This window comes from Podarcis pityusensis, assembly GCF_964106645.2.
Source record: "Podarcis pityusensis genome assembly, chromosome: 10".
NCBI classification, from domain to species: domain Eukaryota; kingdom Metazoa; phylum Chordata; class Lepidosauria; order Squamata; family Lacertidae; genus Podarcis; species Podarcis pityusensis.
This window is the reverse complement of record NC_138035.1, coordinates 74,660,326-74,684,816: the sequence shown is the minus strand read 5'-3', so window position 1 is coordinate 74,684,816 and position 24,491 is coordinate 74,660,326. Positions and strand designations below refer to the sequence as shown.

At 42.4% G+C, this 24,491-nt stretch overlaps 1 protein-coding gene across 3 annotated transcripts; it reads right to left on the bottom strand.

Moving 5' to 3' along the window:
• Positions 1-115: 115 nt before the first annotated feature.
• Positions 116-23,920, bottom strand: NUDT5 (nudix hydrolase 5). Of its 3 annotated transcripts, none has more exons than XM_081023884.1 (9): positions 23,778-23,920; positions 17,420-17,527; positions 13,928-13,995; positions 12,238-12,290; positions 11,231-11,338; positions 9,642-9,737; positions 8,495-8,596; positions 5,348-7,042; positions 116-461 (listed from the first exon to the last, which is right to left on the bottom strand). In XM_081023884.1, exons 2-8 carry the CDS (start codon positions 17,480-17,482, stop codon positions 7,017-7,019), a joined length of 516 nt encoding a protein of 171 aa, XP_080880010.1. In that variant the 5' UTR covers positions 17,483-17,527; positions 23,778-23,920; the 3' UTR covers positions 116-461; positions 5,348-7,016. The 3 variants fall into 3 exon arrangements, with proteins under 3 accessions (XP_080880010.1, XP_080880009.1, XP_080880011.1); XM_081023883.1 differs by having other exon boundaries at positions 17,420-17,606; positions 23,778-23,912; XM_081023885.1 differs by lacking the exon at positions 23,778-23,920 and adding an exon at positions 15,764-15,908 and having other exon boundaries at positions 17,420-17,606.
• Positions 23,921-24,491: the final 571 nt, after the last annotated feature.

The following is a 24,491-nucleotide window of genomic DNA, read 5'->3' as shown; positions in this document are numbered from 1 at the left end:
TAATACCTGATTTACAAATAAGCCAGATTCCAGCCCCTCACAAAGCTAGTCTTTCTGCTCACACTAATTTCAGGGCTCAGAATTTCTAAGACAATAGAAGAAGAACAATACCCTGTCAGAAGGCAGTAAGAGATTTATTTTTCTCAGGAAATCTCCAGTTAATTGGATACAGAAATTGAATTAAGTGAAATTGTTTCTTTCTTTTCAGCAAACAGGCCAGTTAGACTGCTATAAACTGTCCTCTCTTTTTTAAGAAAAAGCTTACTGTTTCATTCAGCTTGTTGACTGTCACAGGAAAGAAATGCTGCCTTAGCTCAATACAGAAACATCCTTCCAAACAACTAAGCAGTCTTAGAATTTCATAAATGGCACTTGGAATGGCTGATCTGTTGCGTGCCTCAGTGCCAAGGCATAAGCATATACTTTTGCATCGACTATCATGTGCTCCTCTGACACCAGCTCTGGAAAAAATAGATAAATATTTTGTTAAAGTAGTATAAGCAAGACTGGTTTAATTCCAATGTTCCAAAGAACACAAGTCACACATATGTTGAGGAAACGTGTATTGTTAGAATAAAAGAATAGAATCGTAGAGTTGGACGGAACCACGAGGGTTCCTACAATGCCAGAATCTTCTGCCCCATGTGGGGCTTCAAACCCAAGACCCTGAGATCACATCTTAGGCTGTACTGACTGAGCTAATTTTTTTACACTCTGCTTTCAGGCTACAAAACTTTGCATTGTATGCACTTAACATTGTTGAAACTACTGTATCTGAATTCAACTTGGTTTTACGTGCACCTTCTGCAATGTGGTAGTTGCGAAAAAGCAAATCTGCAAAAATAATCATATGCTCTTCTCATGGGTGGTCTGCCAGAAAGTGAGTGGAGCAGCCTTGGCCATTGCTTCCCACACCCCCTGGCAGACCGCACACGGAGCATTCAGGACATAACGACAACAACTGTGTGCCACCCTGCACTCAGAGCCAGGATTTGGTAACCAAGGCCATGCTGTCCAACCAACTGCCCAATCAACAAAGTTTTCTGGGTGGTTCTTGTCAAGTTCAATCAACAACAACAAAAAATAATCATCTCTCTCTGAATTGTGTGATCTTAAATTGTCAGGAGAATATTACCATAGTCGTACTATAGTCTCGAACATTTTGGTTCCCAAACGCCACAAACCTGGAAGTGACTGTTCCGGTCTGCAAACTATTTTTTTTTTAAAATAAAATATTTATTGAAATTTTCAAAGTGTTACAACATAAAATAAAAGCAGAAGAGAATACAAAATAAAAATAGTTAACAAAGTAGAAAAGGAAGGAAAAAAAACCAAACAAACCCCTTCCAACCATACAAATACAAATTCAAAAAAAAGAAAAAAAGACAGAAGAAAAAACAAAAATACAATTTAAGAACATTTAAAAACAAATTCATTATTTTCGAATCCTCAACTGTCATTACCTTCTTTCTTTGACCTCCTCCTCCTCCCTTTCTTTGTATCCTAGTTATTAATTATCCCAGCAAATCCTTTCCATATTTCATAATATTCTGTCATTACATTACCCTAAACAGTTTTGATCTTATCTTTCTATAAGAAATAAACCTTAAAGCTTATAACTTAAATCTTATCCTTACCAACTTCTCATAACCATAATATTCTTTCATAATTCTTTAACCATCTTTACTAAAGCCGAGTAATTTCATTCCAACATTTTTCTGACATTCATCAATTTTATAAAACAGTTCTAATGGTAGAAAAAAGAAATACAAACAGATCCAATCTTCATCCAACGTCCCTTCCTCCTGGTTCCGGAAGTAATAGTGCCACTGTATTCTGCTCTGGTCAGACCTCACCTGGAGTACTGTGTCCAGTTCTGGGCACCACAGTTCAAGAAGGACATTGACAAACTGGAAAGTGTCCAGAGGAGGGCAACCAAAATGGTCAAAGGCCTGGAAACGATGCCTTATGAGGAACGGCTAAGAGAGCTGGGCATGTTTAGCCTGGAGAAGAGGAGGTTAAGGGGTGATATGATAGCCATGTTCAAATATATAAAAGGATGTCACATAGAGGAGGGAGAAAGGTTGTTTTCTGTTGCTCCAGAGAAGCGGACACGGAGCAATGGATCCAGACTACAAGAAAGAAGATTCCACCTAAACATTAGGAAGAACTTCCTGACAGTAAGAGCTGTTCGACAGTGGAATTTGCTGCCAAGGAGTGTGGTGGAGTCTCCTTCTTTGGAGGTCTTTAAGCAGAGGCTTGACAACCATATGTCAGGAGTGCTCTGATGGTGTTTCCTGCTTGGCAGGGGGTTGGACTCGATGGCCCTTGTGGTCTCTTCCAACTCTATGATTCTATGATTCTATAGTCAGTCCTTATTATCCCATCGATCTGGCCCATTAACCTGGCAACCTTATATCCGAGGCCCTCAAGTCTCTTCCATGTCCCTTTCGCAGCTCTTCTTCATATTTGTAACTGTATTTTCCCTTGTCTCCTGCTCGTGGTAACTCCAGCTTGGCAATATTTTTAACCCTTCTCGACAGATCAGCCCCTTTTCCATATTCAGCACTAAATTCCATATGGTATTTAAAAGCATGTTTCAAAGACCCTCCAAAATTAAGAGCCCCCACAATCCCAAACATCTCACGGCCCATTGCCAGATTTGAAAAGTCCAAACATCCCAGCATAGGGGGGTCAATCCAGCCCCCCATTTCCAAGCCAAACCAAACTTTTTCTTTCCAAATCTGGCTTTTTCCAAGTTCATTTGTCAAATCCGAAAACTCATATTCCTGTTGGGCCTGTTCTGTCAGGACACACTCCTGATTTAATTCCTGGGTGGGCTCCACATATTTTCCCACTGTCTGTTCAAAATTTCCCACTGCCTGTTCGAAATTTCTAGTCGAAGTCGTCATCAAATTCACCTTCTCATGTAACTGTTCCAGTAGGGCATTTGTTTTGTAGAAAGCACACAACAAAGCTTCTGAATACATTGTCCTGCAAGGTCAAATGCCTATTCCCACGATTGTAGTCTGTAAACAGCTGCCGGCTCCCTGGAGTTGGTTACAGTTTCACAGTCTCCCTCTAGGGGGAAAACTTCTATTTGATCTTGCAACAAAGTTTTCCTTTTTGAGATACCTTGTCAATATTTGTTCCTTTGAAATGCGAAGGGAAACAGTGGAATCACTATGTTTCTCTTCTTTTAGCTATCTGTCAAAAACGTTTGTCTCTGGTCAATGAACTTCAAACATCAGTCCTGACACCCCGCTCCAGGATCAGGACGGAGGAAAGTTGCTTTACTTTAAACTCACTTTAAACAGTCCGAAAAAGATCCCCCTTCTTCTCCTGCTGTCGAAGGGGGGTTCCACAATTTTAAATGATGAAATCCAATCCTTTAAAAGCGATTTTCTGAGCTCTAGTTTACGTTGTCTTTGCTTTATTCTATCTATAGAAGAACGGAAGGCTGACTTCCTGTTTAGACCTTCCCGTTCCGTACCAAATTGAAATAGATTTTTAAAATCCAATTCCTTTCTGCTCACAAGTCCCCATCTAATGTCCAGTTGTTCAAAGTCTAAGTACTCACGGGTGCTTATTTTAGAGTCCAAATTGTCCCAGGAAAAAGGCAGCGCTCTCCGGCAACGGCTATGCGGCTTCGCTCCACAGAAATAGCAGTTGACTCACAGCACCGCGCCACTTCCCCCTCTTCACTTCGAAGCCCGTTAGTGGGTTCCTTTGCGAGTTGGGGGGGCGCTAAAGGTGCCCGCCGAGTCCCATGGTCACAGGCTTCATCCGCCTGTGATTTTTGAAAGGGTCCCCGCTTCGCCGTAGCGGAGAAGACCCGTTTCCTGCGGAGCTAGTCCCTCCAGTTCAGAGGGAGTCCGCCATTGCCGATGGCGCCACCCCGGAAGTCGGTCTGCAAACTATTTTTGGAAGCCTAAAGTCCGACGGGGCTTCCGCAGATTCCGATTGGCTGCAGGAACCGTGCTTTGCTTTCCAAACGTTTTGGAAGTTGAACAGACTTCCAGAACAAATTCCGATCGACTTCCAAGGTACAATTGTACTTAAATTTTACCAAGATGTTTGGTCTTAAAGTCATATAAAACTGAGTAAGATGACCACTAGAACAGCGATACAGAGGAGAGTGCACACTCCCCCCCCCCCCCACTGTTATAAGGCAGTACAGCGTAATACAGCTCTTGGGCTGTACCTCTTAATGCTGCAGAAGAAGGAAAACCAAGTCTGATTGCACCATAGATTTTAAAAAATCCACCATGCCTTTCCCCTGATTTTCCATATCAGGGACGAGGAATCTCAGGCCTGCAGTGAGAATCAAATGCTGACCTGGAGGCCTCCCTAGCTGGCCTTTGGGATGCATCCCCTCCATCATGAATTTGGAAAATCCTTGACCTCCAGTACCAACTCTTGCTTGCCTGGCTGGAGGTCAGAGAAGAGCGTGTGTAGAATCCAGCCTGCAGTACAATGGTAACATTCACAGTCATTTCATCACCCTCTTTTGTGAGGTTGCCCAAAAAGAAATGTGGCTCTCAAGCCAAAAGGTTTCCCACCCCTCTTCCAGACGCAGGAAGACTTTGCTGTTTTGTTTTAAAGCTGGCAGAGCAGCCAGACATCCCACCCCCAGCCTCAAGAGTTCAGCCATATCATTCTATTGATGATGCAGTTTGGCTCTAAAATCCTTGAGGTTGTTTCTTTTTTAAAGGAACTATAGTGGTTTGGAGGAAAAACAGCAGAGGGAAACACAGGAGAGAACAGCCCTTTGCAAAACACTTGAGCTAATGCTTAAAATTCCTTTTTAAACTCAGGCCTCTTTTTAAAAAATACGGCCAATGACTAAACCACTCACACACACAGTCTTTTTTTACCTCTCAGGGTTTTCAGTTACCTCCTCCACTCTTCTCCTTTTGACCCCCCCCCCACATATTGTATATTTTATGTATTTTATTTGTTCCTGTCCGTCTTGCTTCTTTCCCCCCTTCAGTTTTGCTATGCTCACAAGCAGGTCTGTTCTTCTTGCCAGTGATGCAGCTAATAGGTGCAGTTCCACAGGGACATGAAATCCTGCCTCAACCTTCTACTTCACAAGTTTTCAAGGATGTATGAATGAAATAACGGTTTGTTGTGATATTTTGGAGGGTAATATGTAGGTGTAGCTAAGCATCCCTGCTCAGAAGACTGATGCCAGGTAATGAAATAGGTCTCCTATTGGGAATCTTCCCTGGCATTCAAGAAAAATATGCTTCATTCTCAGAAAATCCTTTTAGAAGGCCCTGATTTTGCAAACTCTGCCACCATTTCAATTTTCATGAATCTTTTCTTCAGTGATGGTACTTACCCTCAATTCTCTGCAATAAATCATTCTTTGGTAGTGTAACAACTTCTACAAATTCTGAGGGAGGGGAAAGAAAGAAAATTACGCATTACATAATTTCTACTCTATTCCACAAGGTGACTCCCCTTTTAGTCTAGAGCTGAAAATAAGATGAGTTTCACATATACTGAAACTTATAAGGAAAGCCAGTGAGCTACAACCAGCCCCATTCATGTTATGCTGACATGACTATGCCTCCTATTCACAGTACTTCGCTCCTCCACCCAAGGCCAGCTGTTTCTGCAAAAAACTGCTTACTCCCCTTAGTGTTGAGTAATGGTGGGCAGAGGTAGACAATGGCAAGTGTTTGGGTCACCAGGAATCAGAAAGAGGTGTTCTATTGCCAATATTGAAGGCAGTTATTTTACGGTACACATGATCTAGGATTTGGAGGACTAGATTAGTCAGAGGCGTCACCAGTTTCTGACTCCTCGGTTAAAAGGAGATCACAACATTGCAGTTGAGGTCTGTTGATTTTTACCTGCGAAAACACTATCCTAGAAATAATGGAAACTTTAGTTCTGAGGGGTGGACCTGTGGCCCTCTAGGTGTTATCAGACTACATCTCCCATCATCCCTGACCATTGGCCATGTGGGCTGGTATGCACTGTAGTCCAATAATAATTGGAGGGTCACAGGTTTCCTCATCTCTTCCCTAGTTCAAAACGTAGTTGCATGAAGTATGGGACTGGATCCAAATAAAAGTCCTTCTGCTCATGGACTGTGTCTCCCACTTACAGAATAACAATAACATCATCATCATTATTACTATTATTTCTTAGTCACTTCATAAAAAAGTCTCAAAGCAACTTAACAACAAAAGGGCTATTTTGCACCTCTACCTTCAGGGTTATGCAATAAAAGTGAAGGTAAATCCAAAAAAATTGCACAAATGGAAGCATGAGAACTTATAGCAGTGTGTAATGAACTCTTACACAAGTGGAATTACGCAAATATATATCTGTCACCTCAGAAGTGGTAATAGCAAGATCACCCCTTTGTCCACACTAGGAGACAGTGAGTAATTTCTCTGGAAAAGATCTCGGTGCTTTTCAAGCCTTTCCTAAGGCAGTGTAAAGTCTGGGAGATTCCTCCATACTCTACAAAGCCAAAAATCTATACACTGAGCTTTGTGTAACAGTCAAGCCCATGTCCTCCCCTGCCACTGCAGAGTGAAAAAGAGGCAAGGGCTTGTCTGTACAATCCCATCAACTCTCCTAGGTGTCTCCAAAGCTCAGTGTGACATCACAGACAAGAAGAGCAGCGGTGCAAAAGTTTGGGTCGATTACTCAGGCTGTGTCAACCCATTTGGAGAACAGTGCTAGTGTCTTGCTTTCTTTCCACTCAGTTTTTTGGATCCAACCCATTGTTCCCAACTTTTCTTTTTAAGGAAATTGATTTTGGATCCCTTTCCTGCAGATCATGCGAAATGGGATTAACTTCTTTTAATACACCAGTGAAGTCTACATTTTTAAAATTCTATACTACTCAATGTGTTACTGAAAAAATTAGGGTGACCCAGAAAGAGATAGCTATTGAACTTAAAAGACAAAAGGGCTTTATTGAGCCAAAACTACACTGGAATATTCAGAAGTATCTAGCATACTTATCTGTGATGCCAGCCATAGTGAACTTAAGCAGACAACGTACCTCCTTCCTCTGCATATACAAAACAAAGCATAAACACAATGGGAATTAAGGTTTGTGACTCTAGATACTTCTGTTTTTCACTCTGATATCAGACTTCCTTGCTGAACAATTTATCCACAATATTATTGAAACATAGTCCTATATAGCTGCTAATGCTCCTGAATGGAGCAGTACAGGATCAGGGTTGGATCCAGTAGTCCTGCTGTTGCATGGCACAGTCCCTGGCGCCTGCATATACAGTGCAAACGTGCTAAGGCTCCCTCCGTGCCGATGTTTGTGCTGCACACATGGAGGGTGGGAGGTGGTACTCAGCATGCACGACATCATGAGCCAGGCTTCTTGGTGTGGCTCCAGGGCTGCTCTGCTTCTTAAGCCTAAATCCACTTATCTGAATTGTCTCCCTAAATGCTCCAGGACACTTGGACACTTTTCTGTCTCTAGCAACCCCACACAGCTCAACCCTTCAGTTTCGCCTCTTCCTAAACAGCCTTGCCACAATGCCTGCCACCACATTTACTTATATTAACATTCCCCTGGCTCAGAACACCCAAGATGCCTCCACTTCTGCCCCCGAAGGCTCCTCTCTTCAATCTCCACAGCTTCCTACCAGATAAACTGTAGCTGCTTCCCTCAGACCAAGGAAGCCCCCTGCCCTGGATCCCCACATACTGAACCCTTCTTCCCATGCAGCTAAAAAGGGGGGGGGGTGAGACTAAGGGGGAGGCAAACTCTTAATATCTACTGCACCTTCTTGAATTTAGGCTTATGCAGCTCCCAGACAGTTCAAGAGCTACCATGCTACTTTGTTTCTTATCTTATCTGTATTTCTGTACAGTGGTACCTCGGGTTACAGACGCTTCAGGTTACAGACTCTGCTATCCCTGAAATAGTACCTTGGGTTAAGAACTTTGCTTCAGAATGAGAACAGAAATCGCATGGTGGTGACACGGCGGCAGCGGGAGGCCCCATTAGCTAAAGTGGTACCTCAGGTTAAGAACAGTTTCAGGTTAAGAACGGACCTCCAGAACGAAATAAGTTCTTAACCCGAGGTACCACTGTATTTGTGCCAAGCAGTGGAGGAACTCTGAAGGGCACAACTTCAGTCTGCAGAGCCTGGAGATCCTTTTTTAAAAATGCGTTAATTATACTATATATGCTCTTAAAGTGGAGCAGTAGTCACACTGTGCAAGCCTCACTTGCATCCTGTAAATAGGACAGTCCACAAAAATGCTACTACAGTATTTCCCATAAAGCACACAATGACTCCCGCTTTCTGGCTATTAGGTATAACATTGACAACTCTTATATTGAGGATTTATGTTTGGCTCCTTGCAGAAAGACACCAACATGAACAGAAATTTCACTTTAATATATGTGTATAAATACAGGGTGTTTCAAATAGGGCACTGAAAATGTTTTGATACAAGAATAAGAGAAGATTATATCAAGTGGTGGACTCACCTGGTTTTTGTTTGGGCTTCAGATTGGCAGGAATATCTCCATTAATGGTGACTGTTGCAATGTGTGATGCACAGTTAGTCAATCCAGGATCCAAGCACAAAGCTACAGAAAGCATCATTCTTCAGTTATTCGTCTGACATGCTAATAAATACACATTTGTTCTCAAAGACACAGAAGGAATATCACAGAATCTGCTCCTAATTAAGAACTAGATAAACAACTCTAATGTGCCGCCGAAGACTAGGGACCACTGTGCATACGCTCAGATCCTCTAGTTCCAGCAAGCCAGAGAAATACGTGGAATTCAGAAACTAGATAGCCAAGCATTTTACAACAACCAGTTGTTGGTGGGATCCATCTGTCTTGAGAGACAATGTGTGTGCCTCTGGGGGTAGGCAAACCGCTACATTAGCAGCACTCAAGTGACCTCTCTGGGGAGCAAGCCTGGGTAGTGTGTCTGGAGGCCCTGGGCTGCCCAGATAACAAGACTCCCATCTCAGCCTCACTGATGTGGTTCAAAGGAAAGCGGAGCAATACATTTGGCACCAGCTTGGCTGCAGGAGTTGCCAGGAGGAGGCAGACAAGGCGCCATCCAACCATCTTAGGGACTCTGCTCCAAATTTGTGTAGGATTTACACCTTAGCCCTTTCTTCTCCCCAAAATATCCTGCAAGGCAGCAGAGGTTTAGGATCAGTTTTCCTTCTCCTAGATGGGCTCAGTTTGGGGAAAGTACTTCATTTCATCTGTCCTGAGCTTCTAACCACTTAGCTTTATTGAATGATCCTGGGCTCTGGTATGAGAGGAGGGGGGAATAAACTTTCTCCCTATCCACTTTCCCCACATAATGTTCCTCATGTCCTGCCCTTCTCCCTTTTTCTCAGCTGAAAAGCCCCAAATGTTGCAAGTGTTCTGACCAGTTACATCAGCACCTTCATAGGTATGCCCAGAGTTTACTAGGGCATTCCTCTTTGCACTGGTGAAATGTTCCAGCATGCATTTATTAGAAAATAATTAGACAGCATTTATGGTATGGCAGTTATGTTTGATATTTCCAACTGCAAGCTCTTTGAGCATTCCAAAGTGTTCCATAAAAGGACATGCACCAACATTTTCCATCCAAACAGTCAAGACAAAATACAGAAGTTACCTGGAGAGCATTCAAGGATCTCCCCTTTGTATCCTGTTTCTTCCTCCAGCTCACGTAAAGCAGCACTTTCTGGGGTTTCATTGCTATCAATTAGACCTGTGATGTAAAGGTTGAATTGTAACGAAGATCAGCAATGGTAAATGGACTTTTTTTGGGGGGGGGGGAGTGACGACACTGGCATGGCTAGGAAGAAAGCACAAGACTTAGTGGCAAGATAAATGTTCTAATTCATGGATGGGGAATCTGGCGCCCTCGAAATTTTGTTACAACTCCCATATGCCCCAGCCAAAGTGACTGACGATCAGGGATGATGAGAGCTGGCATACAACATGTAGAGGCCCACAGGTTCTCCCTATCACTACTCTAATTATTAAAATGCATTACAGGTAAAGGTAAAGGGACCCCTGACCATTAGCTCCAGTCATGACTGACTCTGGGGTTGTGGCGCTCATCTCACTTTATTGGCCGAGGGAGCCGGCGTACAACTTCCGGGTCATGTGGCCAGCATGACTAAGCCGCTTCTGGTGAACCAAAGCAGCGCACGGAAACGCTGTTTACCTTCCCGCCGGAGTGGTACCTATTCACCTACTTGCACTTTGACCTGCTTTTGAACTGCTACGTTGGCAGGAGCTGGGACCGAACAACGGGAGCTCACACCGTCGCGGGGATTCAAACTGCCGACCTTTGGATCGGCAAGTCCTAGGCTCTGTGGTTTAACCCACAGCGCCACCCGCGTCCCTAAATGCATTATACATATGCATTAAAAAGCCAATCTCATGATACCAGCAAGATTCTTCACAGGATGGGGCACACAAGTTGTGAAGAGTACAGACTACGGGGGCATGTTTAGAATCCTGAGGCTCCATACCAGACTAGATCTGTAGGACAAATGCATGTATCTTACACAATACTTGGCCTGTTTGCCAAAAGGATGTGTGAAGGGAAGGCAAGTGAAAGCTGACCTTCCCTCTCAACATTCCTTGCTGCTCTCAACTGTTTTAAGCAATTACTTCCTAGTCTGGCTCTTGTTACATGCACAGCCCATTTCTGTCCCTATCAATTTGACATGGGTTCATTTGTAAGTGTCTTCCATCCACTTTCCACATTCATCTCTGATTTTCTTTTTTTTAAAAAACTTGTATATAAGAACATATTTAAATGTCTTTTTCCTCAATGCCTTTCTGAATGCACTTTATCCTAAAATACTCATTTTTACACATTGATTTCCCCCCCCAACAAAAAAAATGTATTGCAAAGTTCAGAGAAGTGCAAGATCAAAAGGATAATTGTGTTCTAATCTGTGTCTTAGTCAGGAAGGTGTAAAATAGGCCTGCTCACTTAAAAGGGCACACCAAATAAAGTTCTCCTCCATTCCTAGTTACAAGGCATTAATTCTGATAAAATCAGAAATAGTAATGTGCAGATATGTCCAGGGTGCAATACCACTGAAAGAATTTATCCTAAGGGATTTGCAACACAGGACTTGTGGCCTATTTCCAAACATATAAGCATCCCAAGAAACAGCTAGTGCCTCTCTCACACTTTTAAATACCTTAAAATTAACAAGGAAGCTGAGGTGAACCACCTACCTGCAGGGAATTCCAAGCAGTAGTTTCCCATGGGAGGCCTAAATTGCTTCACTAGGACAACACAGTCATAGTGAAGAGTTCTTTGCAACACTGGAATAACAGCAACACCTGCCAATACAGAGAAGGAACTTGCAAAAACATGGCTGCACTGAAACCGACAAAGATCAGTAACTCACTCAAGGTATCTCATGCAGTGTACTTGACGGTTGTGTCCATGTTATCAGTTTCAGAGTAATGGTTTTCACACTTTCTCCCTTGAGGGAACAATTTCAGTATCTACTTGGAAGCCCTGAATGTTGCAGAGGATTCTGGAAGATGATTTAGGGCATATCCTCAGTTCACATAAGGTGCTTGGTTTGACCTGTTGGGTCATACCATCCACATAGGTGAATGGAGAAGATAACCATCCAACACTCCACTGCAGCTGCCAATCATAGGGGAAGATTGGAATAGGTGGCAAGCTGTTTATCAGAGAAGCCAGTCTGCCATTCCTGATTATAGCTCTGAAGAAGCTTTTAATGAACACCAGGATTCTCCAGAACACAACTGGAAACAAACATTAGTTTAGGAAATTCATATGGCTCCTTTTTCAAACCATCTTAACAGTGCTGCTGTGGCTTACTATCCACAAGTATCCAAGTGGGTACTAGACCACACTGTTTTGCATCTTCCTTTCCACGCTCTGATGATAAAAGGTGGGGAAGGGAAGACTGGCAGGTCACTTAGCTTTGAGGGCATGCCTGGGGGCCTGTTCACACATACAGCCACTATTATGAATTACTAGCTACTGAATGAAAATGGAAACCATCATTATAATTATTATAAATTTCAACGATGATAAAATACTTGCCTGAAATTGGTGAAGGACCAATAATCTCTACAATCAATATTTCCATATATATTGGTGTTCTCTCATGTATGTCCCCAGCTTATCTAACATTAGGAGACTCTCAGCAGCCAGTGAAGTAACAGGTGTTTTGTGTTTGTCAATGTAAAGACTTGCTCACCATCAGCAGAAACCCCCTCTTTTCTGGTAGTACGCTTCACAGATTCCCATACTCTATTAAATAGAAAGGAGGAGATGGGAAGAAGATAGATGTCAATGTAAACATGTTGGTTCCCAAAATGAGATGTTAATCATTATTACTGTTATAATACCTCACTCTACATCCTAAGGCACTTCAAGAACGGAGTTCTTGCTGATGTCACAGAGAAATTTTTTCCTTCATGACAAAAATCTCTCAAAGCATAATCAAGGCTGAGTATATGCTAAAAAAAATGTTAAAATGTTAAAAAATAATAATCAAAGGTATGCACCAAGTGACTCTAACAAATGCAGAATTCTGCAGCTGGAATAAATTATGCAAACAAATGTGACCTCTTTTTTGCCCAATCGATGCAGCATTTCTTCCCAGTGTTGCATAGTTCATTCTGCTTTCACTAGTCACAGGAAGAAGCTCCAGATCATAAGTCCTGACCTCTGAGCACTAGAAATATTGAGCAACCTCGGCTCTAACTTTCTCTCCCTCCCCCCCCCCATAATTTTTAATGAAACTTTGTCATCATACAATAAAAAACAAATCTAAATAAAAATAAAAAGAGCAAAGAAAAGACAAATCCCTGTCTCAAAAGTAGATCTTAATCCTTGTCTCACAAAGGGGGCCCTCCCAACTCTCAGCTAGGAACTTCCAATATACATTAGGCATTGCTAAAAACTTTCAGGAAAACTTATGCAAATAGATGAGAAACTTTCTTCTTTCTTTTTAATGAAAGACAAGATTCTCAAGTAGATTACTTTTAAGGCCAACTCCATAATCTGTGGCTTTTCTATGTTCCAATGAAACATAAATATGAGTAAGAAATTGAGACAATTGAAAAAAACTGAATTACAGTAAAAGAAGCAGGGCTGTTCAGATGAAGTTTTGCTGGCTAACAAAGCATGGTTTATTAGGCCATGAATATCTGCAGAGAATTCTGGGATGTTGTCTGAGGAGCCAGCTCATGATTACCCTATCATGAAGGGGGGGGCACCTGCACCTTTAATAGTTGTGTAAAATAGGAAATTTCAGTAGGTGTGGCATGTCATGCAAGCTATACCTGCTGAAATTCCCCCTTCCACACGCCCTTTTGCATCTGGGCACCCTACTTCATGCAGAGTGCTGGCCCAGCCTACTGTGACTCACAAATGCCCAGCATAAACTATGCACACATCCAACTCTCTCCTGTGGAGATGTGCTGCAAGGGCAGATAGAGAGGAATAGGCAATTTGTCTTGCAATTTGATGGGATTTGTCCATCACCACTGGTGTCCTCAATCAAGAACCCTATGTGAACTCCCTAGAATTCCCTAGAACACTATTAAAGAGCTCCCTAGAACACTAGCTCGGTCCCTGCTCCTGCCAACCTAGCAGTTCAAAAGCACGTCAAAGTGCAAGTAGATAAATAGGAACCGCTCTGGCAGGAAGGTAAACGCCGTTTCCGTGCGCTGCTCTGGTTCGCCAGAAGCGGCTTAGTCATGCCGGCCACATGACCCGGAAGCTGTACGCCGGCTACCTCGGCCAATAAAGCGAGATGAGCGGCGCAACCCCAGAGTCGGTCGCGACTGGACCTAATAGTCAGGGGTCCCTTTACCTATTCCTTAGAACACTATTTAAAACCCCCATGGTTTAGAAAACAGCTAATAGGTAAAAATGATTACCTTGTTTGACCTTCAGGGTCAATGTAAGTTGTCTGCTCAAGCTTCACCCATTTTCTTTCTGCAATCGTCTTGAGGGGAAAAAAATCACTTAAAACATTTTAAAAACTTAAGAAAAGCCTGCTGGGTCCGGCTAATGGCCCATCTAAGTCTAGCAGCCTGTTCTCACAGTGGCCAATCAGATGCCCATGGAAAATTAGCAAGCAGGATTCAAGCTTTTCCAAAACTGCTGCAAACTGGGTTGACCATCTTTATCGACCTATCTCCTATGACCCCTTTATTTTCACCACAAAGATGATGATTTGGAACAACTATGAAAACTGCCTCCACTGTGGTTACAGCTAATATGGAAAACTGAAGTCATCATCAGCATTATCTTTCAGTTCAGTAATGGCAGGATTTTACTCATAGATGAAGGAAGACAATAGTTTTGCTGTTTTGCCATTTCCAAAATGGTAGGCATTACCAAAGTATTTGCATTTCATTCAATGAATGAAGAACTATTTGCTGTGAACACAGAGATGTGTGCAAGTTCAAAGTAAAGGGAGCCCCCTATAATTTTCTCATGTGCTCTTGGAAAAGGATCATATGCCCTGAACAGGAAGCAATCTTTACGAACATTAACTATTGAGGGCATTTTTAAAAACGGCCTGAATCAACAATATATGGAATAATTTGGCACTGTTCTTTTTACAACATGGTCATTTTCTACAGAGAGTACTAGAATTTCAATCAAAGGCAAGGGGAAAATCCTCAAGTGAACCAAATACAGAATTGCCTACTATGGCAGGGATAGGAAACCTCTGACCTTGCAGATTCTGCTGCATTACAGCACCCACCATTCCTGACCACTGGCTGTGAAAGCTGAGGCTGATGGTAGTTGGATTCCAACAACATCTGGAGGGCCACAGGTCACCCACCACTACACTATGAAATGGTGAAATGGACTTGCATTTTCTCTCAAAGCAAAGGTTGCCCAACAAAGGCGGAATGGTATGAAACCAAATTCAAGAGTACTCTGCTCTCATCACACTGTGATGAGACTGAAACACCGGATCTGTGTGACCTAAACAGCAGCAGTCCCTTCAAGATGCCCAAATTATTTTAATTTTGTTTTTTGCTTATTGCACACCACACTCAATGAACAAATGGCCACCACTGTTGTGAGCTTTCACTTGTTATCTCTAGTTGTTGGCAAACAGTGCTGGATGAGCTGGATTTCAGTCTGATCCAGCAAGGTGGTTCTTACATTCTTGTTGGAGAGAAGAATTTTAGTACTAGTCCTATTAGAAGAATGTGTGGGAGAAGAGAAGTGAAGAGTGAGACAGAATGGTGGGTAGAATCAAGGTGAGTGGCAAATAAGTAGTGTTAGTTAAGAATGACAGTTGGAGGAGTCAGGTGAAAAGGACCCGGAACAAAGGCTGATAGTGGAGCAGGGAGTTTCTGCATTAGGCAGAAACATTATTTCCTATTTATTGTAGAGTTCACCAGCATGATGGCCTGTAGATGATGAACTACAGTTCCCATCACCCCTCAACACTGGCCATGCTGGGTAGGGCTGATAGGAGTTGTAGTCCAACAATATCAGGCGGCCATCAAGTTGGCTACCCCTTCCACCGAATGACTTTTCTAGATAAATACAATAGTTGGTTCAAATACTTGATGAATTGTGGTCTGGTTGAATTCCACCTCATGTTCTTGCTTTCATCTGCACAGATGAACATACTTAGGAAAGTCCTACTATTCTGCACTTTGGTGGGTGTTGACAGAAGTGTATTTTGGATAATTTTATGGTGAGTGTGAACCTGAGTTACTAGACACCTAGTTACTTTGGCTTACCCAGTGACCCATAGAAGCCAGGGCTTTATTGTAGGACCCCAAGGACATCACACTAATGCTTTATCTATTGACAGAGCAGGTGTGGCCAGTGAATGGAAGGAAGCCACTGAGCCACAGCAATCCTTCATGACTTTAGAATGAGACACTGCAGTTAGGAAGGAAAAAAATAGAAAAGAAGACAACAATAAGAAGGAACAGCAGGAATCAAAAAGAGAGGCAACAGGAAAAGGCAAGTGAGTAGGAGCTCAGGGCTACAATCCTATGCAAACTTACCTGGGAGTAAGTCCCACTGAATGTACTAGGACTAAATTCCAGGTAAACATACCTATGACTGTATGGTTAAGTATCAATAACTGTGGTTATAGGTACATTCAGAGGTACAAATGAAAGGCATATAAGCAACACCATGAGAAAAGAGCTATTGAGCTGATTTCATAAGTAACAGGAGGCTATGCTGAACTCAGAAATCAGGTTTTGTGAAAATTAAGTTTATTTTAAAATGGTTTAGATCTGTGGACTCTCCAGAGAACTGTTGCCTAGAATGTAGTAAATAACAACAACTTAATCACTAAGGGAGAAAAAACATAAAATTCCTCTTCTGCCCTGGTCACACTTGACACACTCACACCAGACATGTAATGACTGAGCAATTGTTTGAAATGTTACACAACGTTACACAAAAGATATGAAGGACTAGAGAGAGATTTATTGTGACCCCCTACACCGTTGTGACACAAGCTTAAATCATTACCCCAACTACTCACAGCAACCCACGGGCATGTGATTGATAGGTGGAAAGAGGTAGGTAAACTGGACATTACATGGGCCATCAAATGTAGAGGGACTGAAGTGGCAAAAATGCACCAGGCAAGCAAGAGGTCAAGAAGATCAATTAAGAGGAAGCTAAGCATGAAAAATATTACAGATTATTAACAAGTCCCTCTAATGGACACCGGATTTCTGCACACAGAGGCAGTCCCATCTTACTAGACACATCAAGAAGTCAGGTGGATGTTACGTGAGGAACTCCATGAACCCTGCTCTTGATTCTTGAGAATCAACAGAAATTTGATTACCAACGCACAACTCACTTAATATAACACAAACGTCTTCAGAGCAATTAAGGTCATGTTGAAGAGCATTAGATTGCCATTAATTTCAATGGGACAGTGTGATGCATGTTTGCTCAAAAGCAAGCTGGGCTGTGTTCAGTACAACTTGTTCCCTATGTTTGTAACCCACCCTTGAACCATTTGGTGAATAACGGAATAGAAGTATAAAAGAAAATTAAAAATATGAATTGATTGATTAAATGTGGTTATGTTTATAACTGCAGTGCAGACACACACTATAAGGACTTTGATGCATATGCTTTCTTATTTCTAATTCATCTCATAACAGCTTCCAAACTTTTGGTACCTAGACAGAATAACCTCCCAAAGCAAAACAGCTATCCTGACAAAAGGCTGGAATGGCAAGATCTCTGGATGATAGGAAATGGTCTTGCTAAGTCATATAAAGGTGCTGCTTTCCCATTATCACAGTAGGATACATAGCATTTGCATACGATATTATGCAATACTAAGCCCAGTATTTCATCACAATAACTAAGTTACTTCAAAATAACATGCCAAAAAGCAAACAAACACTGCATACCTCTTCTTTAACTATAGATTCTTGGGTGGTTTTCCGAGCTTCAGCAGATGCTTCCTTTTCCATTTTCAGTGATGTTGGTCTGTCACCTCAAGCACAAAGTCCACCTAACTACAAACCAGAGTCAATATTTGCCCTCAGGATCAAGTCAGACCATTCATTCTTTTCATTCTAAATTAACAAGTCAACCCTGCAGCAAATATAAACACAAAATGTAGACTCCAGATCAGACAAGTAACATACTGGCTAACTAGAGACTGGTTATTCATTGGTGAAAGAGTCTGCCTTCATCTCAATGGAACATAAGATCAACAGGACGTTGCCTCAGTATCCAAACCAGATGAGAAGACAATCCAGGTCACAATTAAGATTAAAAATGAGGATTGCAATATTTATTCTAGCAACTGAGTAATACTTTAAAAACCTTTTAATTGCTTGTTTTAAAATGTGCTCCCTAAAGTAGCAGGACATATATTCTAAATTTAATATACCGTAACTACGCAGATTTAACCAATTAATTGTTTAAATTTAAGATTCTTTTAATTGTAGCTCTCTCTTCCAATACTAAATGTCCTATGATTTACCTAATTTATCTAATTTGACATAAATTAAGGTTGTGCTTCGGGACGCGGGTGGTGCTGTGGGTAAAACCTCAGCGCCTAGGACTTGCCGATCATCAGGTCGGCGGTTTGAATCCCCGCGGCGGGGTGCGCTCCCGTTGCTCGGTCCCAGCGCCTGCCAACCTAGCAGTTCGAAAGCACGTCAAAGTGCAAGTAGATAAATAGTGGCCGCTTACTAATGGCGTTTCTGTGTGCTGCGCTGGCTCGCCAGATGCAGCTTGTCACGCTGGCCACGTGACCCGGAAGTGTCCTCGGACAGCGCTGGCTCCCGGCCTCTAGAGTGAGATGGGCGCACAACCCTAGAGGCGGACACAACTGGCCCCTATGGGCAGGGGTACCTTTACCTTTAAGGTTGTGTGCATACCATTGTGTGCATAACATACTTGTCCCCAAAGAATCCTGGGCACTATAGTTTATTAAGTGTGTGTTGGAAATCATGGCTCTGTCAGGGGTAAATTACAGTCCCCAGGATTATTTGGAAGCAGTCATGTGCTTTAAACGTATGATGTGCATGCTGCCTGATGCTGCCAGGGCAGATCACAGTGTAATGAGAAACAAAAAGGTTTTATTAATAATAATAATAATAATAATAATAATAATATAAAGCATATAAACTAGTATAGCAAATTAAAGCAAAAAAACTAAAGCAGCAACAAATAAAATTAAATTGTTCACATTACCAAAGAGAAGATATTAAGAGAGTTTAATAAATTTATAATCTAGCATTGGAAAAACTGGTATTTTAAAAACCTACCTGGGCAATGCAATGCTGTTATTTACAGATTGCCCCACCCCCAACTGAGGGTTAATTCTATACTTTTGAAGTACCAGACTACTTTGTTACTTATATTATGATCATTAATGGGTACAAATTAGCAAGATGACTTTGATACTGTCAAAAGTATCACATACAGTAGTTGAAAGAATATAAACAACCAACATAGCTGAAGAGATTCAAGCATGAGAACATAGTATTGCACCATGACATAATTTTTAAATATGATTTCTGATTGCAACAACCATAATAATATATGCCAACTGGTACTGGAGTATCAATTTAAGCACCAAAATTAAGTGAATTTTATGAAAAATTGTGAGACAAAGATAAAAGAAAGTAAAGAATTAAATTAATATGAGTGAAACCTCTCTGAAAACAAGTGGGGTTGCTTTATACAGTACTGAAATTTTAGAAGCCCCTCACAAAATTAGTTGCAACTTTAAAATGCAAGACACAGAGTGCCCCTTTGTACTGTAGCCTACAGTGTAATGACCTAGAACAAACAAAGTGAATTCCTGCATATTTTTACAGCCCCAAAGCATCAGGGAAATTCTGAATGCAGTTATTAAACAGGTATTAAAGCTGCAATAATAGTATTCCCCCACTGAAGCAATCACAATTAAGGGAATTAACATAAACAGACAATGGGCTACATACAGAGATCTGTTGGAATTTACAGGGAGTGAACCTTGATTGAAACCAATGGAAGAAGTAAGGAGCCAAATTACGGATTGGTTATAATATCATCAAATATATGATATGTTTAAATTAGATTTTTTTAAAAATGGGTGTGATAGGAATTTTGAGGTCTTAGATATATGGTAATGTTCATAAGTGTACCAACCAAGCACGTACATAGATCAGCACAGGAAGACCGACCTGAAACCATTTTGATTCCCAAACTGAGCAAATGATTTCTCTGCAAGGTCAAAGTGGGAAACCTCCCCATTGTCTCTTTCCTCACAAATCCTGTTTTAAGGACACATTTAAGATATGAATAGGGTGTGAGCCTGTGACATGGCCCAGGAACTAAGTATTTATCATCACAAAAGACTGGCCAGGCTACCCAGGCAATCCAATCAAGTAAAACCTGCCAGACAGGAGATAAACAATGACAGGAGGAAAACAACATTCAAATTTCTGTTGTAGACCGCCTTTTCTGTGATGTAGGTATGATGTAGCTGAGGGGTGGTCTTAGATTACACCCCTTCTGTGATGTCTGTATGATGTTTCTGGGGGTGGTCTTGATCTACAGGGTGGCAGTTTCAAAAGTCTTTATAAGGGCTTGTGCGCCATTGTTCTGGGTTCCTCCTCCTTTCCTGCGGGTGAGGGGAGCACCCTGTTGCAACAGATCAATAAAGATCAAGCTTACTAGCTGCTTTGCTTCTCAGTATTCTCTGGTTGGCCTGTTATTTTCTCCTACCAATAGGGAACCTACGTAAGGACTCTATATGGGCTCTTGGACACCCCATAAGGGAAAAGGGCAATTTTTGTTTACAACAGAGGGTTTCCAGATCAAAGCTCAGAGTATGAAAGAGAATGATTATGGAATAAGGATAAATTATTGTCAAAAATGTATAACTTATTATTAGAATGGGAAATGAAAGACAAGTTAGTCAAAGCTTCAACGACACACTGGGCAATGGATATAGGGCAGGAGTAGGCAACCTAAGGCCGAAGGGCCCAATGGCCTTCTAAATCCATCCTGCGGACGGTCCAGGAATCAGCATATTTTTACATGAGTAGAATGTGTGCTTTTACTTAAAATGCATCTCTGGGTTATTTGTGGGGCATAGGAATTCGTTCATTCCCCCCCCAAAAAAAAATATTCTGGCCCACCACATGGTTTGAGGGAGGGTGGACCGGCTCATGGCTGAAGAAGGTTGCTGACCCCTGATATAGGGCATAACATAGACCTAAACCTCTGGGAGAAATCTGGAAGTGATTTGAAATGTACTGCATGTTATGCTTTGAAAGAGAATTACGGTATATGAAAATGATGCATAGATAGTATTTAACGCTGAGTAGGTTGCCAACCTAGCAGTTCAAAAGCACATCAAAGTGCAAGTAGATAAATAGGTACCGCTCCGGCGGGAAGGTAAACAGTGTTTCTGTGCGCTGCTCTGGTTTGCCAGAAGCAGCTTAGTCATGCTGGCCATATGACCCAGAAGCTGTACGCCGGCTCCCTCGGCCAATAAAGCGAGATGAGCGCCGCAACCCCAGAGTTGGTCATGACTAGACCTAATGGTCAGGGGGCCCTTTACCTTTACCTTAGGTTGGTCAATATGTACAAAGTTGGATCAGATCTGTGTTGGAAATTCAGAGAAACAAAAGGAACATTTTTTCACATGTGGTGGACATGTAAAAAGGCTAAAGGCTATTGGGAAATTATCTACAATGAGTTAAAAAAAATGTTTAAAATGACATTCCCCGAAAAAAACCTGAGGTCTTTTTGTTGGGAATACTTCAGTCGGAAGTTCCCAGTTGTCAGAAAAAAAATATTTATGTACGCAACCATGGCGGCTCGAATTTTGCTAGCCCCAAAATGGAAAGTGAGAAAGATCCCTTGTAAGGAAGATCGTCAACTTAAGATGATAGAATTTGCGGATGCAGCAGCAGTAACCTATAGATAAGAGAGCAAGAAGAATTTGCTCCAGAGTGGAACATTTTTGCTGAATATTTAGAAAATAATAGTGTACAATTTAAAATGCTGGTAGCATTTAGATAAAGTCAACAGTATGGTAAATATCTGAAGGATGTAAAATGGAGAAACGACTAGATTGGCTATAGTAAAATATGCAGGAATGATAGATAAGTAAAATGAACTATGAAATGGGAAGGAGGGAAGTCAATTGTTACATGGTATTATGTAAAATGTTTATTTTGAGATGTATAAACTGATAAATAAAATTTGTTATAAAATATATATAAAGCTGCAATCTTAGTTCTGCTTTTTTTAATCCCCCCACATAATATAAATTTATTTCAAAATATACAAATATACAAATAATACATAAATAACAAACACATACAATTGATAACTTCTATATGAATCAAATAACAAAATCAAATAATATCCAAAAAATACCCTTCCATCTCTATATTCAAGAAAATAAAAAAGGAAACAAAAAAAGAAAAAGACAACACTAAAACAATGACAAGAGCCCACATTTTCTTAAAAAAATTAAAACAAAACAAAACACAAAAACAAACACACATACCCACACCCACCCACAAAAATAACACGGTGTATCTTTTGTTAGATACTATTTAATACGATTCAATCCCGTATTAGTATTTCTCATAAATATCTTTCATATGCACTGAATCTCTTTATGTATTTACTTGTTATGGACTTCCATCCACCTCAAAACGGTTCATTTTTTCTTACTAAAATCTTTCCTGTGTTTAATGTTTCCTCGTCATCTTGGTATGAGGAAACAATATATCCCTATTGTTACAGAAATTACAGGGGGGTTTACGGAGTTATTCCATACACAACCAAATCTTAGATATGGCGCCTTGTTTTGATAAATAATTGTTGAAGCATTCCCACCCTTTTTTAACGTTTTCTGATGACTTATTGATTCCGTCATTTTGCAAGTTCCAAATACTCGCAGAGTTTTAATTGCCATTCCTCTCTAGATGGAATGTGCTCGCTCTTCCAATACTTTGCCATTACTGTAGTACTCTCGCTACAGTTCTTCTTCTTTCATTTGGAGTGTCATGTTGGAATACCTAGTAGGAATGCATCTGGATTTTTCTTAAATGTAAATTTTAATATTTTGTTCATCTCCTCGTAGACTGTGTCCCAGAATTTTTTTATTTCTGGGCACATCCACCACACGTAGGGACAACTTCCTTCATGAGATTTGCATCTCCAACATTATTGTAACTTTTACTTATTTTAGCCAATTTTGTAGGGGTTAAATACCATCTAAACTGCATTTTCATAAAGTTTTCTTTGATTAAGTAACATGCTGTAAATTTTAGGTTTCTTTTCCACAACTCTTCCCATTTTTCTAATTCTATGGGGTGTCCTAAATCTTATGCCCACTTTATCATTACTTTTTTATTTCTCCGTCCTTAACATTCCAAACTAGAATTAACCTATACGTTTTTTATAATGTATTCTTATAATGTAACAGTTCCTTCTCTAGTGCTGAAATTTTGTTTTCAAATCCGTTCTTTTTTTATGTTTGTCAAAAATTGCATTTATTTGATGGTATTGTAGCCAGGTAATTCCTATGAGTGCAGAGGGGGGAAATGTTGTGGTGCATCTGGAGCAGCACAAGTGAATGCCTTCATCTGCCCCAGCTGCAACAAAGCATGTCTCTTCCGGACTGGTCTCTACAGCCACAGCCGGCAGGGTTAACTCTTCAACGGTTTGACTTTGCCCCCGATGGTGCCCTCTTCCAATGTCTCTCGAGACAGATGCGTGCCAACCAGAAGTGCAAATAGCTCCTTCTCAATACAGATTTAGATGAGGTTGCCCTGCAAGCCACTGAGGGCATTTGCGGCATTTATTTTCCAGGGGAAGCGAGTCTTCCCTCCTGCGGTGCCCATTCCAAAGGAGGCCTAGTCAGTCCTCCTGGGTGGTGAACACGGGACGCATCCAGACCCACAGGCAGCGCTCGCTCAGAGCTGATCTGCGGGGCTGGCGGCGCCTCAGGAGGAGGCCACAGAAAGGGAACAGCGACAGGCCCGCCTGGGGGGGATCCTGGCCAAAGGCCCGGGAAGGAGGCTCGCGGAGACCCGGCTGGCCCGCCCGTGCGCCAGTTTTTGGCCCGCAGACTGCGGTGTTCCTCCCGAGGAGCAGCGAGGGGCTCAAAACTGAGGGGGGCGGGGCGATTCAACTCCGCAGTCCGTAGGGCGGGAAGGAGCCCTCGAGGGTCATCTAGCCCACCCCAGCAGGCGGAAAAGGGGTCGGCCTGCGCGCGCCTGGCGCTCTCCTCGCGCTCACCTCAGAGCCCGCCGGGCGGGGGAAGCGCCTCCTCCGATCCCGCGCTTCTGACTGGCTGGCGCGCGGCGCCGGGGGGGCGGCACGTCGGCCGGGCGCGCCTGGCGGCTCCACCAATGAGCTCCGCGCTTCTACGGCGCCGCGAGGCAGGGGTCCAAAGGAGGGTAAAGGCTACGCAGGCGCACTCGGAGCCTCCGGCGCTGCTCTTTGGCCTTGTGCTGGGAGGGCCCCGAGATGTGGACGGTGAAGCAGCTTCGGGTTCACTTTGGAAGAGAGCGCCCTCTGGAGATAACCATGGGAAGCGCAGGATTTCAGTTCGGCTTTGACTGCCTGGTCAACCCGTCCTTCCCCCCCTTCTTGCTCTTCCTCATTCGGGTCTTGCGTAGTGCTTGGAAAACGTGGCTTGCTCTTTGTTCAGTTTTTTCAAAAACAAACAAGCCCATTTAAGACACTGCGTCTGTGTCAATAAGCCGCTCCCCCTTCATTGCGGCAGCTTTGGGGAGGCTGTGACGGGGATCCAACACCCGCGCTCGCCTGGGGAGCAGGGTGCCGGGTGCCGGTGCCAGCCGCCCCATCCCTCACTCAGGGCGGTAGTGCTGGGAGGCGGGCGCACAGTGCCCTCGGAACCGAGTGTTGGTGCCGGCTGGGGGAGCGGGATACCGAGTGCCAGTGCCACCCCCAACCCACTGGTTGGTTTGAGCATCAGGGTGATTAGGG